At 39.9% G+C, this 12413-nt stretch overlaps 1 protein-coding gene across 1 annotated transcript in view; it reads left to right on the top strand.

Moving 5' to 3' along the window:
* ANKRD42 (ankyrin repeat domain 42) overlaps window positions 1-12413 on the top strand; it is a 25937-nt gene continuing 13524 nt past the window's right edge. The window contains 11 exon segments of the mRNA XM_082483705.1: window positions 1-191; window positions 346-475; window positions 1512-1675; window positions 3264-3371; window positions 4240-4434; window positions 4436-4441; window positions 4772-4907; window positions 8247-8447; window positions 9449-9574; window positions 11120-11225; window positions 11853-12028. Of these exon segments, the coding sequence (XP_082339831.1) occupies window positions 457-475; window positions 1512-1675; window positions 3264-3371; window positions 4240-4434; window positions 4436-4441; window positions 4772-4907; window positions 8247-8447; window positions 9449-9574; window positions 11120-11225; window positions 11853-12028 (1237 nt within the window). The 5' untranslated portion in view covers window positions 1-191; window positions 346-456.

Here is a 12413-nt window from a genome sequence, read left to right on the forward strand (position 1 = left end):
CAGCCTGCTGAGCTGGGGGAGGTGGAACTGTGATACACAGCCACAAGATGAAGTGGAGTGTTAGAGCATAGGGTGTGTTACTGTCAGCCTGGATTATTGAAACAGCTTCAGCCTTCTTTTCCCCTCTGTGGCAACCCCAAATCTGCCAGAGCACTGCTATCACGCTACAGATTACATGGAACTGGACACTGGTAAGCTGTGAAGGCTGTTTTTCATCATATTTAGTGCTTTTTTTTTTTTTACACATATCACAAAGATTTTCATGGAACTTCTCATTTATATTCTTTAATATTTTTTATCTCAAATTGCTTAACAATTCTAACTACTACCATTTCTTCTCCACAGGCGGAGAAGCTGAAACACTAATACCTTAAGACCTACATTTTCCTGCTTGTTTGACTTGCAAAACAGCAGCCCACCTCTTATGAAACAGTGTTAGTGTATTTTGGTACTGGAATGATGACTACTCTAGAAGGTAATTACTAATTGTTTTAGATTCCTCTTATGCTTGACTATCTGAAGTTAGCCCCCTCAGCCATTAGATCTACTTGCATCACATATTTCTGTTTACAAGTTCTGGCAAGATACCAAGATGTAAGTCCCATTGTTTCCAGTCTCATAGTTAATTGGTGGAAAGGCCTGAAGGAGAACACAGGTTATTTGATCCCATGGCCTGGTGGTGGATTTTTTGGTTTTTGACCCCATTGCTTCTACATGAAGAGTTTGATTCTGTGCCACTGAGGTCAGTGAAAATATTATTGACTTTGGTGGGAGCAAAATATCAGGCTGCTAACAGTGAGCTGTGACAGAGCAATGCCATAGTTCTAGCAAGAGAACAGCACAGCATGAGTAACACATTGTATAAAGAACTGCTTTTCTACAGCAGCTTTAATTTTGACATCAGCTTGTCCTGAAACCGGTCTGTGTAGCTCAGTCAAGAACAATTGCATGATATGCTCACTTGGTAGAGGCTCTGGTGCCCTCCAGCGTGGTATGCCGTGCTATGCCAAGTCCTTAGGCAGCAGCAGCAGGAGCACAGCCATGTGGAGCACCTGGGAAGTGATGGCTGAGAGCTTGTTTGCTGAAGTGAGAAGACTCACTGGTGGTGTACTTGAAAATGTGATTAATGTAAGAGTTTGTGGTGCCCACATTTTGGAAGAGAGCCAGCGTTGGGGTGGACCTGCTCCTGCATTTGCATCCATAGATGGAGTAGCTGTGCTTCCTGCTCTTGCTGTGCTTCTTATCTTTCTTGTGGGTGTTACTGTTTTGGGCCCTTTTCTTGGGCTGGAGGGGGCATGGCTGTCTCAGGTTTTTGCATATTGCTCTGTTTCTGACAAACAGAAGTGACTTAGGATTCCTGCCGATATCAATCTCAATTTCATAGGTTACTCTGAACATTTTTGGTTGGCTCCTGTGAAGCTGACACCCTGATGTTTCTTTGATTCATCACTTATTTTCTAGCTCTTAAATGTTGCTGAACTGACTAATGCCCTTTAATTATTCCTCCCTAGCTGTCAAGAAGAAACAGAACTATACTAGTGTACATGAGGCAGTGAAAGCTGGTGATGTAGAACAGCTTGCGTCAATGATAAAAAGCGGAGCCAGTATTAATGAGGTGGATTTAGTTGACAAATTCACACCGTTGCACTGTGCTGCACACTCTGGAAGTCTGGAGGTAAAACATTATGTTAGTGTTCAGACACAGCAAGGTTTTTCTAGGTTAATATTTTTGTACTTTGGGAGAAGCTGGACACAAAATTGCTAGCTTTGATCAAGCTAAATCAATAATCTCTGCCTGTTTTTCTCATTAAATATATTCACCAAAAACAGAAGTACAAGATTTTAGGTTTTCATTTTTAGCATATTACACGTATCTTTCTGAAGCCCCAGGCAGTTTATTTAGTAAACATTGCCAGATTTTACAAAATCAGTGATTTTCTTACTCTGAGCAAAGTGTGCCCTATGGTCTCCTTTCCAGACTCATGACGTTCTTTTGTCCCTATTGTGTTTTTCCCTTCTCTTGGGACATCTAGAAAATCCTGTAAGATGTGTAAAATGTTCTGCAGGTGATTGAAACAGGTGAGAAGTGACATGAAAACATGTTCAGTCTATTTACCAATGTCCTGTCCTATGCCCCATTCTCTACATAAATAGTCATAATACATTTTATTTTAATAAATAAAACCATTGAATATTGATGGAGAAATCAGCAGGGGCTTGCATGAATATTTTGAACTTCCAGGAGGACCGAGCTGCTGTATTCAGCACATTCACCTTCTTGTCACAACGTCTTTGTACAATCTTTATAGCAATCTAACCTTGCAGCAACGAGGCCACGAGTAACCATATAAAAATTCATGTCCCAAAGGAAAGAATGTAAACTTCTTGCTAAACTCAAGAAATAATGAGTGCAGCGCTGTTACTGGAATGTACAGAAACTGTCAAGAAAATGCTGATCATCATGTTGTCCTAAAAACAGATTGCTTACCCACCTTTTTCTGCCTCTATCAATTCTGCCATTTTTCATTTGACTCTCCTACTTGGCAATCAGTGAATTAGACTTTATTGAATTATCTGTTATCTATTTGTCGCTCAGCTCCTTCGTGGAAACAGTGGAGGAACCAGAGCTGTAGGCTGGCCTAAAAGAAGATAATAAATCATAACAATATATAATAAAAAGTTTTAACTGGTCCTCTAGCTGTTTTTTGATAGTCCATAGAGCTTTCCATTGCAAGCAATAATATCTGCTGAAAGAAGGTGAATAAACCAAACAAAGCTGTGGAAGGATGAGAAGAGAGATGGGATTGTGTACACCTAAGGAGCCTAATAAATTAAATGAGGCTTTAAATTTGGTTCATTGTATTTTTCCTGACAGTAATTTTAGCTGGAATTCAAGTGAGCATGTTGGCATTGTTTTTTCCAACGCTTTCACATCATGCCACATGAATACTCTCACAGATTACTTTTTAAATCTGGAAGAGTAAAATTAAGAAGCCGTGCTGTAAAAATCAGTGCTAAGGTCTGAATTAGTAGATTATTTGCACTTTTTGTACTCTTGGGTGAAACCTGGAAAGTATAACTTACCTGTAACTTCCTAACGCATAAGCATCTTGCTAAGGCATGCTCTGGGGTGCCGTATTTCCATAATGAAGTATTCTAATACTGTTTTGAAATGTAACATTGACTGATAGATTATAGTTAAAATGTGCCTCAGACACATGATAAGAATAATTAAATAAAAAACTTTGGTTTTGGTTGAGCAGTGCCTTCACTGGTTGCTCTGGCATGGAGCTGATACAACACACGTAACTGTCAGAGGCTGGACAGCAGCTCACCTTGCGGCTATCCGAGGTCAGGATGCCTGCATGCAGGTACGTATAAATATTCACTCTCAAGCAAAAGTAAGTAGGGCAGACCTTCAGTTTCAACAAATTCATTATGAAGATCAGCTGAGCAAGCTCCAAATGGAGCTGTGAGTATTTCATCTTGATATCTTTACATCTGGAATCACGTCACTCTTGTTAAAACCAGTGCGCTGTCTGTGCAAACAGATTTATTTTGCGTAGAGTCATTGCCTTGAGGTCAGCCCAGAGTTGATCATCTGCTGATCATCTGAGGTCATCCTGCATCGTGGTTTAACCCCAGCCAGCAGCTAGGACCATGCAGTTGCTCGTGCAGTTTTCCCCCTTCCCCAAGAAGGGCAAGGAGAAGAGCGAGAAAAGGAGGGGAAAGAGAAAAGGAAAACAAACTTGTGGGTTGAAATAAAGACAATTTAATACAGCAATAACAGAAAAGGAATAATAATAATAGTGATAATAATATTAATAATAATGGTAAAAGAATATACAAGACACAAGTCACTCTCACCACCCGATAAATTGGTGAATTGGCAATGTCCCAAGCAGTGATTGCAAGTACCCCTTTTCCCCCCGGCTGACCCCATTTATGTACTGAGCATGACGTCTATGGTACAGAATATTCCATTGGCCGTTTCATTGTTCTATCTATGCTCCTTACCAGCTTCCATGGGAAGTTGAAAAAAGTCCTTGAAAAATATAAGCATCATCTGGCAACAACTCAAATGATATGCATTATTGACATTCCTTTCATACCAAATCTGAAACAGAGCAACCACTAGAAAAAAAATTAACTCTATCCCAGCTGCAGCCAGGACATCCTGCTAGGCAATGTTTGCTTTTTCAGCTTATGAACTGAACTTCTGCTTTGCATTTCTTTTAGGCTTTGTTAATAAATGGAGCAAACGCAGAAGCTCAAGATGATCGTGGGTGCACTCCGTCCCACTTAGCTGCAGCCCATGGGCAGTCTTACACCTTACAAACCATATTGCGAAGTGGAGCGGTGAGAGACTTTTACCCGCAGTTCCCTAGCACAGAGCCAAAGTCTGGTATCTTTTTCCAAACAAAACTCTCCCTAGATTAAACAGAGATTTAGGACTGTAGGTTGTTGGTATGTTCTTGTTGGTGAATTTATTTTTAGGGTAACTTTCCATTTTTTTATTGTAAGATACATTAGAGAAATGATCCAAAAATCTAGAGAGAATGAGTAATGTAGGTAAACCACATTCCACTGAGGATGTCATTAAATGAAGATCAGGTGCTGGGGCGGTTGTGATTTTTTGCAGTTGTACAAATCTTCCATAGAAAAGGAGACATAAAAAAATAATTCAGTTGCATATTTAAGGAATAATAACCAATGAAGTGAATTCTATGATTCTATGATTCTATGAATTAACCTGCTGCTTTCATTTTAGAATGTAAATGTTTCAGACAGGAATGACTGGAAGCCTGTTCATTATGCTGCGTTTCATGGTCGCTTGGGGTGTTTGCAGCTTCTTGTTAGATGGGGAGCATGTATAGATGATGTGGATAACAATGGAAACCTTCCAGGTATACCAGTATAAATCATATGTTTTTTTTAACTTTTGATTTACAGTTGTTTTGTGATATTATAATTGTAGAAAATTCTAAGTAATGCAGACCAGCAGCACTTCCTATTTGATTCCATGCAATCAACATAGTTATTCCATTTTTATAATGATGGGGGAATTTATAAAATCCAAAGTATTTATCTGTCGGTGACAGTATCCTATTCATCTGCTGCTGCTGCTGGCAAGGATCTGAGCTTATGGGTGCTGGCTGAGCCTGGTTGAGAGCGCTGTGTAGGTGGGCAGCGTATCATATGCATGTGATGGAGTGCATGTGCCAATGGAGGTCACAGGAGGAGAAAGGTAGGTGGAGCAGGAGGCAGTTTCAGCTGCGATATGCTCCTTTTTGAATTTGTGCCAGGCTTTAATGGCTGTGCCAGTGTGATCAGATTCTGGCACGTTCATATCGGTTTTTTGTATCCCACTATTTCTTAACTGATTTGGTAAAACCCTTGCTCTCAATTACTTGTGATTTCTTCATCTTGATTTCTGAAATACCGGTATTCTGTATTATCTGTAATCTGTACTCTTTGTAATCACGAGCATAGTTGCTTCAGCACAAAAAATGGGCAGTGTTTATTCCTTGCTCTTCATAGTTTCTCCAGTGTCCCTCTGCCTACCATGGCACTGCCTCAGTATCCTCTGTAAGTTGAATGGTATTGTTCATACCCCATGTTCACATTGGATCCTTTCCCTTTTAGCATTTTCCCTCTTATTTGTTCCAAATAGCATATTTCTTTTTCTCTATAACTTGTTTAGACTTATCTTTTTAAATCCCTTCTTAAAATTTTTTAACCTCTGTTAAGCATCACTTACCTAGTGAACCGATATCTATGTTCTGTTTTGCAAACCTGGGTCTTGTTAAAGGATGTGAGGCTCTTGCATCCCAGCAGGATGTCTGGTGTGTTAGCAATAAGGGGTCATAATGCTAGGCACCCTGGTGGCAGTGTAGAAGGTAGCTTTATTTGCATTTGGGAACACTTCCCTGATAACAGGCTTTTATGGAGAGGTGGCAAATGCCAGCGCAGTTCTACTTAAATGCTCTCTATATACTGGTTAGTAGAAAATTGTTTTTCTTGTTATTTTGACATCTACAGAAGCTCAATTCTTTAGTCTTCGTTCTGTTTCATTTGGTCATATTATCATCCAAAGGAAAGACAATGCTTTGGAACATTGCTAGTAAAAGATTGATAAAGTGGTGTGATGTACAGACCAGCTTTTCCTCAGCTTCTGAAACAGCGAAGTGAACTTAAATCATCTTTATGTATTTCAGCTTCAAGATTAGCTGGACAGTGCTATCATTTTTCCTAACAGTATACTGAAAGAAATTTACTGAGGTTGTGATGCCATACACCTAAAACTTGGCAGCACCTTTTGCATGTGTGTGTTATAGTAGAGGCTTTAATTACCTATAACATGCTAATTTTTGGGGAGAACTGTGGCTCATTCAGCGTACAGAATAGGCTGTGCTTATTAATTCAACATTTTGTTTTCTCTCTGTGTTTGGTTTTTGGCCATATCCATGTTTCATTTCTTGCTCGCTAGTTAAACCTGTTCTAAATGTAATATTAATTTAATCATAGCACAACATCTGAATTTTTCACAGTGTTTTTTCACTTGCCACTTTGAGAAGAGCAAATAGTGTTTGCCTGATTTTATAAAAGGCAAGATGAAACACAGAGAAGTTGGGATACCAACACCAACTATTCACTGCCTATTTGTGGTGCCTGAGACAAGGTTTTTCAAAGTTCTCAGCATTAAGCTGTGTATTTTGTGTTAACATCACAGTACCCTTTGGCTCAACTGCGAGTGCTCAGCATGCCTGCGGCTCACACGGCACAGTTATATGTTGGGCAGTAGCTACTGAGAAACACAGGTTCAAAGCCACCTATGAAAAGTTCCTTTATGTGTCTTCCACAGCATCCCACTGAAACTGCAAAAAGACATGGACAGAATACAACTCTTTTAATCTATTTTTCCCTTGCCATCTTTGCAGAAAACGTTGACCTTATCTTACCACTTTCTGCACTGGACAGACATCTGGTTCAAAAAAAAATTAATCCCTACTTTTCACTTCTCCCTGAGTAACTAACTCACTGAATAAAATTAAAACAATGGGAAAAACTGCCCTGATTGCAGTGAAGCTCAGATATTGTCACATTAAATTTTAGAAACTGTCTGTACCTAAGTGTTGTCATCTTGCCATAAAACCAGTATCCATCCCTTTTAGTGCAATTACGCCCTGGAAAGCTGTGGATGGTTTGTCATAGCGAACTTGCATGTGCCAAAAATTAAATTGGCTTTTTTTTTAGGTCCTGGGTATGTTGTTTATTAACTATGAAGATAATGAGATTCTTACCTGGAAACAAACTAATCTTTTTGCCTATAGAACATCAGCCAACTTTTACAGAGCATTTTCATGGAGTGATAACACATAATAAGCATTTATTTGACAACTTCTTCCTATTAATGGGACTGGAGAATTCTAATAATTTCAAAATAATAAGCGTGTGTTTTGTGCCTCTTACTTTGGTATAGGCCCAGCACTCTAGTAATATTAAATAACTAAACGTCAGCATAGCCTAAAGAACAGGGAGGAAACACTTGACCCCCACAGGGAAGCAGTCACTGCCATGGTGAGGTGGAGCAGCTCCCCCACACAGCAACTATCTGCAACAGCTGAAGGAAAGACATGTACGACAGAAGTTCTGTGAATAGAAGCCTCTGCCATGGGATATACCTTCAAATACCGTACCCAGTAAAGCAAATGTCACTGTCCTCATTTTATAGGTGGGGTAACTGAGGTGCAGATGTATGACAAAACTTGTTTGTGGTGGTACAGTAGAAGTGGGACTAAAGCAGAAATAGCCTCAACTCCTAATCGAGGACACCCCTTGCAGGCCTTATGTAATGAGTATCCCTAGGACAGCGAAGTCAGACAGCTACTGAGGAGTGAGATTTCTGTTTGTGGGGAAGATGAGACCACAGTGTCACACTCTCCTAGCTAGTGCTCAAAGGTCTTTTGGCAGCATTGTGTTGTCTCCTGCAATCAGCTCTGCCAGGGAATCTTCTTTGCAGATCCTATCCTTGACTATTTTACCTCCCTTCCATAGAGCTGGACTCTGTCCTGTGTAGGAGCTGAGCATCCCCTGTCCAACTGAGGCTGCTCCTACTTGTTGTGCCGTGTTGGATGGCTCAAGTGCTGGTAGGCGAGCTAGATCTAACTAGTGGTGGGAGCACTGCTTTCTTGGTATGCAGCAGTGCTCTGTTCTAACATACTTTGTTTCACCTTGTGCTATAGCTCATCTGGCAGCTGTGGAAGGACACCTGCATTGTTTTAAGTTCTTGGTCAGTAAGATGGCCAGTGTCATGCATGCACTGAAAGCCAGGAATGACCAAGGAGAGACTCCAAGGGACTTGGCTGAACGGTTCTATAAAGATAACATTCTGCAATATATTGACAGTGTGGAAAAAGAGGAGGAGCATCCAGAGACACAGGAGGGTGAGTACAGATCAAGATACTGTTAAAACAGGCGGTGTAATTCTATAGAAATGCTTGATTCTGAAAACTTATATGAGCAGAAGTGTAACATTTAAATTATCAATATAAGGAAGAGCTGTTCCTTTCAATAGTCACTACACTTACTGATACCTGAGACTGGGGCACTCAATGTGATCTTATAAATGTCTTGCCCATGATTGAAATAAAACCTGTCCAACTATGTTGCACTATGAATACCAAGTTATCCATGTTCTCGGACTCCAGTAGACATCCAGACGAGCTGTATAATTTTCATGAGTTTTCAGATTTGCCTGCTCAGAATCCCTTACTTGCACTGAATAGCAACTTAGCCTGAAAATGTTCCACTGAAATTAAGGTTACTTGATAACAAGCAATACTACTGCAGTCAGAACAGAAAAGGATGCAAGTATGGCAAGGTCTGTAAGGAGAACCTTCATCAGAGCAAGGATACGAGAACTGCACCTTCACCTCTCTACTTCTTCCAGCCACTTACTGTCCTTATCTGCTAGTCTTTTGTCATTATACATATATGTATCTATGTCAGCACTTCCTGTCTATAAAAAATAACTAGAAAAATCAATTTGTCTGTATGGGTAGTTTTTAAGCAAGAAGCAAAATAGTTTATATATTTGGTTAGACTATGGAACTCAAAATAGGCAAATGTCTCCAGTTACCACCAGTAATACATCATCAACCATAAAACAAAGGTATACTTGTTATTTCAGGTTTATGAAATTAATCTTTTAACTGTGTAAGATGCCTGTAGCCATAACCAAGACATGTTTAATAAGTCTATGATGAACAGTGCTAGTTATGCAGCTGCATTTTAACTGATTAAGGGTGCATTAACCTGGCTAACTACAGCTATGCAGTGCCCATGCATAAGTTGCTATGAGAGGGGCAGCCAGTGAGAGACAAATATGAGCATGTTTAGTGGAACTATTGGCAACTGTTTGGAAATGTGTGCGTTTCGTTTTCAGTTTTAGCTTTCCCAGCTCATGGCGCTGCTTTCAAAGGGGACTTGTTAGTGCTTAGAAGATTAGTGAGAAGTGGAGTAATCAATATTAATGAGCGGGATGATAAGGGATCCACTCTCATGCACAAAGGTCAGTAATTATGATCCGTGTTTCAGCTTGTTACTGTTTGTTGCTGACATGTTTACTTAGTTTTTCAAGTGGCTGCTCATCAGATAAACTTCATGAAAAATAGCATCTTGTTTCCCGAGGGTTTGAAAGGGCAACCCTGAAAAACAGATTTTGTGATATATGTGTATGTAGGTGTCACTTTAAAAACAAAATAACTAAGCTGAAGTCAAGAAAGAAGAGTTTATATTAAAGAGAAAACAACATCTAAACTTAAAACTAAATAGTTGTGGTGGTGGCTTTTTTTTTTTTTTTAATCAGGTAAGATGTGACTTTTAGAAACATTGGCTAGCTGGGTATAAGAATTACCTGTATTGTGGATTTACTGAACATATCAGCACTGCGGAGATGTGTTGTAAAAACCACAACAAAGTAATTTGCTCATACACTGTGAAGGAAGGTAAACTTCTGGTGTCTAACACCTTGATACGTAGCAGAGTGCTATCATTACAGATGAATGGTTCTTTTGTGTTTGAAGGTTTCATAGTAATGTCTGAAAGGATAGGAGAGGAAAGAAAGAGGGAGGTATTCTTGTAATATGCTTTTAACAGTATTTTCAACATTTCTTTTTGCGTGCATACAGATTGTAGAATTTTTAAAAACATAATTAAAGTTCTCATTATGAAAACTGATGTGTTTTGATTTTAAAAATGTTTTCTACATTCTTTCCCACCCTCTTCTCTTGGAATGGTGCTAACCTACAATTCTTTCATCCCCAATCTTTGCATGCAATGTTGGTGTTACGAAGAGATACTATGTCTCATTGTAATTTCATTTCCTTATCTCGGTAAGAAAACAAATATGGCAGACATCCAAAGGGAGTGCTATCAAGAAATGGATTTATTCTTCCTTGAGGAAAACAGCTTACAGGTTTCGGCTAGACATGCCAAATACCGTCTTCCATATGTGAGACATCATTCCTGGCACTACGTGGTATGAGCAGTAGCTGTGCTGGATCATATGACTAGGCAAAGCTGCAGCGGAGAAGTGTTGCCTTGGGTGTCTGGCCCAAGAAATGATGTACCTATAGCTCCAGCACAAAGCCCTGGCTTCTCTCCTTCTCCATGAGACAGCACCACACACCACAGCAACCAGCTGTGTCTGATGTCTGGGAGCCCAGAGCTGGAAGGAGGTGACACTGCTTTGCTGCACGTCTGTGACATACAGGCCTTACAGCAACAGAGTGCGAGGCAGTGTTATCAGTGTGTCTCATGCTCAGCACATGAGACTGGGCAAGTTTAGTTTAACTCGTGTCCAGGAAGAGTTGCCAGTAAATTTCTGGAACTAGAAAGAGGCACAGAACCACGTCACATGATCATCCCCAAAACTGCATGTACCTATGTGACTTGAGCATCTTGAAATACAGACTTCTGCTGAAATACTATCTCCCCTGTGGTGTGTTAGTGAACCCAACCTCTGGCATGTCAAATAATGACAAGAGGGGGATGTTTTAGGTTTGAAACACTTCAGTTGTATATAACGGACTTGTGCGCACCTTCCTTCCCTTAGCTGCTGGACGGGGGCATATCCATTGCTTACAGTGGTTGATCGAAATGGGAGCTGACTGTGACATTACAAATGATGCTGGAGAGACTCCAAAGGATGTAGCCAAGAGGTAGCAGTACATATCCTGTAGCTTTGTAATTTATTTACTTACTATTTATATATTAAAATCATGTCAGTTTTATTGGAATTAATCCTGATTTTCAGTGATGGAGCAAGAACAGATCAGGCCCATGAATTCCAGCTCTGTGTGATAAGCAAAGCTGTATTGTAGCTATAAGTGGTTTTAATTTTCACTTAATTTAATTTTTTTTTTAACAAGGTCAGACATAAAAGATGAAAACTAGCTGATCTGCAAAAGGAAAGTTGTGAGCCAGTATGCTCCAGCTGTACAAAGTAAATGAGAACTAGTGAAGGCCAGCTGATTTTTGCATTAATAAAAATAATACAGTTTCTGATGAGATTCAATTAAGAAAACCTGCAAAGGAAAAGATACCTCTGATGTGGGAATCATTGTCATAAGATTTCACTGAGGCAGAGCTCATGCCATCAGAATACTACAAAAAGCAGATTAGCCGCTCATAGTTTGTGTACCAGTGCTTCCTGTAATCCTGAGACCCCCTCCAAATAAATGGGAATATGAAGAGTTTCAGAGAGATTCTATCACGTGCAGGGAGCGTGGCTGCATTTTTCCAAATAATGGGGATATTTCAGTATAGGTTAATTGTTCTCTGTGCAGATTTGCCCAACTGGCAGCTGTGGAACTTTTGACACAAAGAACTGGAGACAGTAACTCTAGTGATGAAGAAGTAGATGCAAACAACATAAAGTTTTTTGAAAGACATGGTGTAGAAGGGAGTACAGATAGCAAAGAAGATTTAACCCTGGATAAAGCAGAGAAAAGGAACGCACGCAGTAAGCACTGTCTTTCCATTTCTCCTTATTTGAAAAAGTTGGTTTTAAGAACTTATAGTCCTAGTTGCACAGTTTCTGCCAACTCCTGTGACTTTTTGTTGTAAGACGAGACAGTTGACAGGATATCTGTGCCAGAGCATTCACACAAATAATGGAAAATTAGAAAGCATAGCAGAGGGCAACCAGAACGTAATCGTTGCACTGTTTTAATCCATGTTGGTGAAATCCTATTGGACTGCTGCTTGCTCTTGAGATCTGTCTGCTGTGTGGGTGTCAGGCATAGCTCAGCAAATACTGAGCAGTGTGATTTCTGCTCTGTGTTTGTGAGACTTTCTTCCAGCCTATTGAATTCCCGCATGACTGTCTTCTCCATGCATTTTACCTA

Source organism: Vanellus vanellus, assembly GCF_965231255.1.
Source record: "Vanellus vanellus genome assembly, chromosome: 1".
NCBI lineage: Eukaryota > Metazoa > Chordata > Aves > Charadriiformes > Charadriidae > Vanellus > Vanellus vanellus.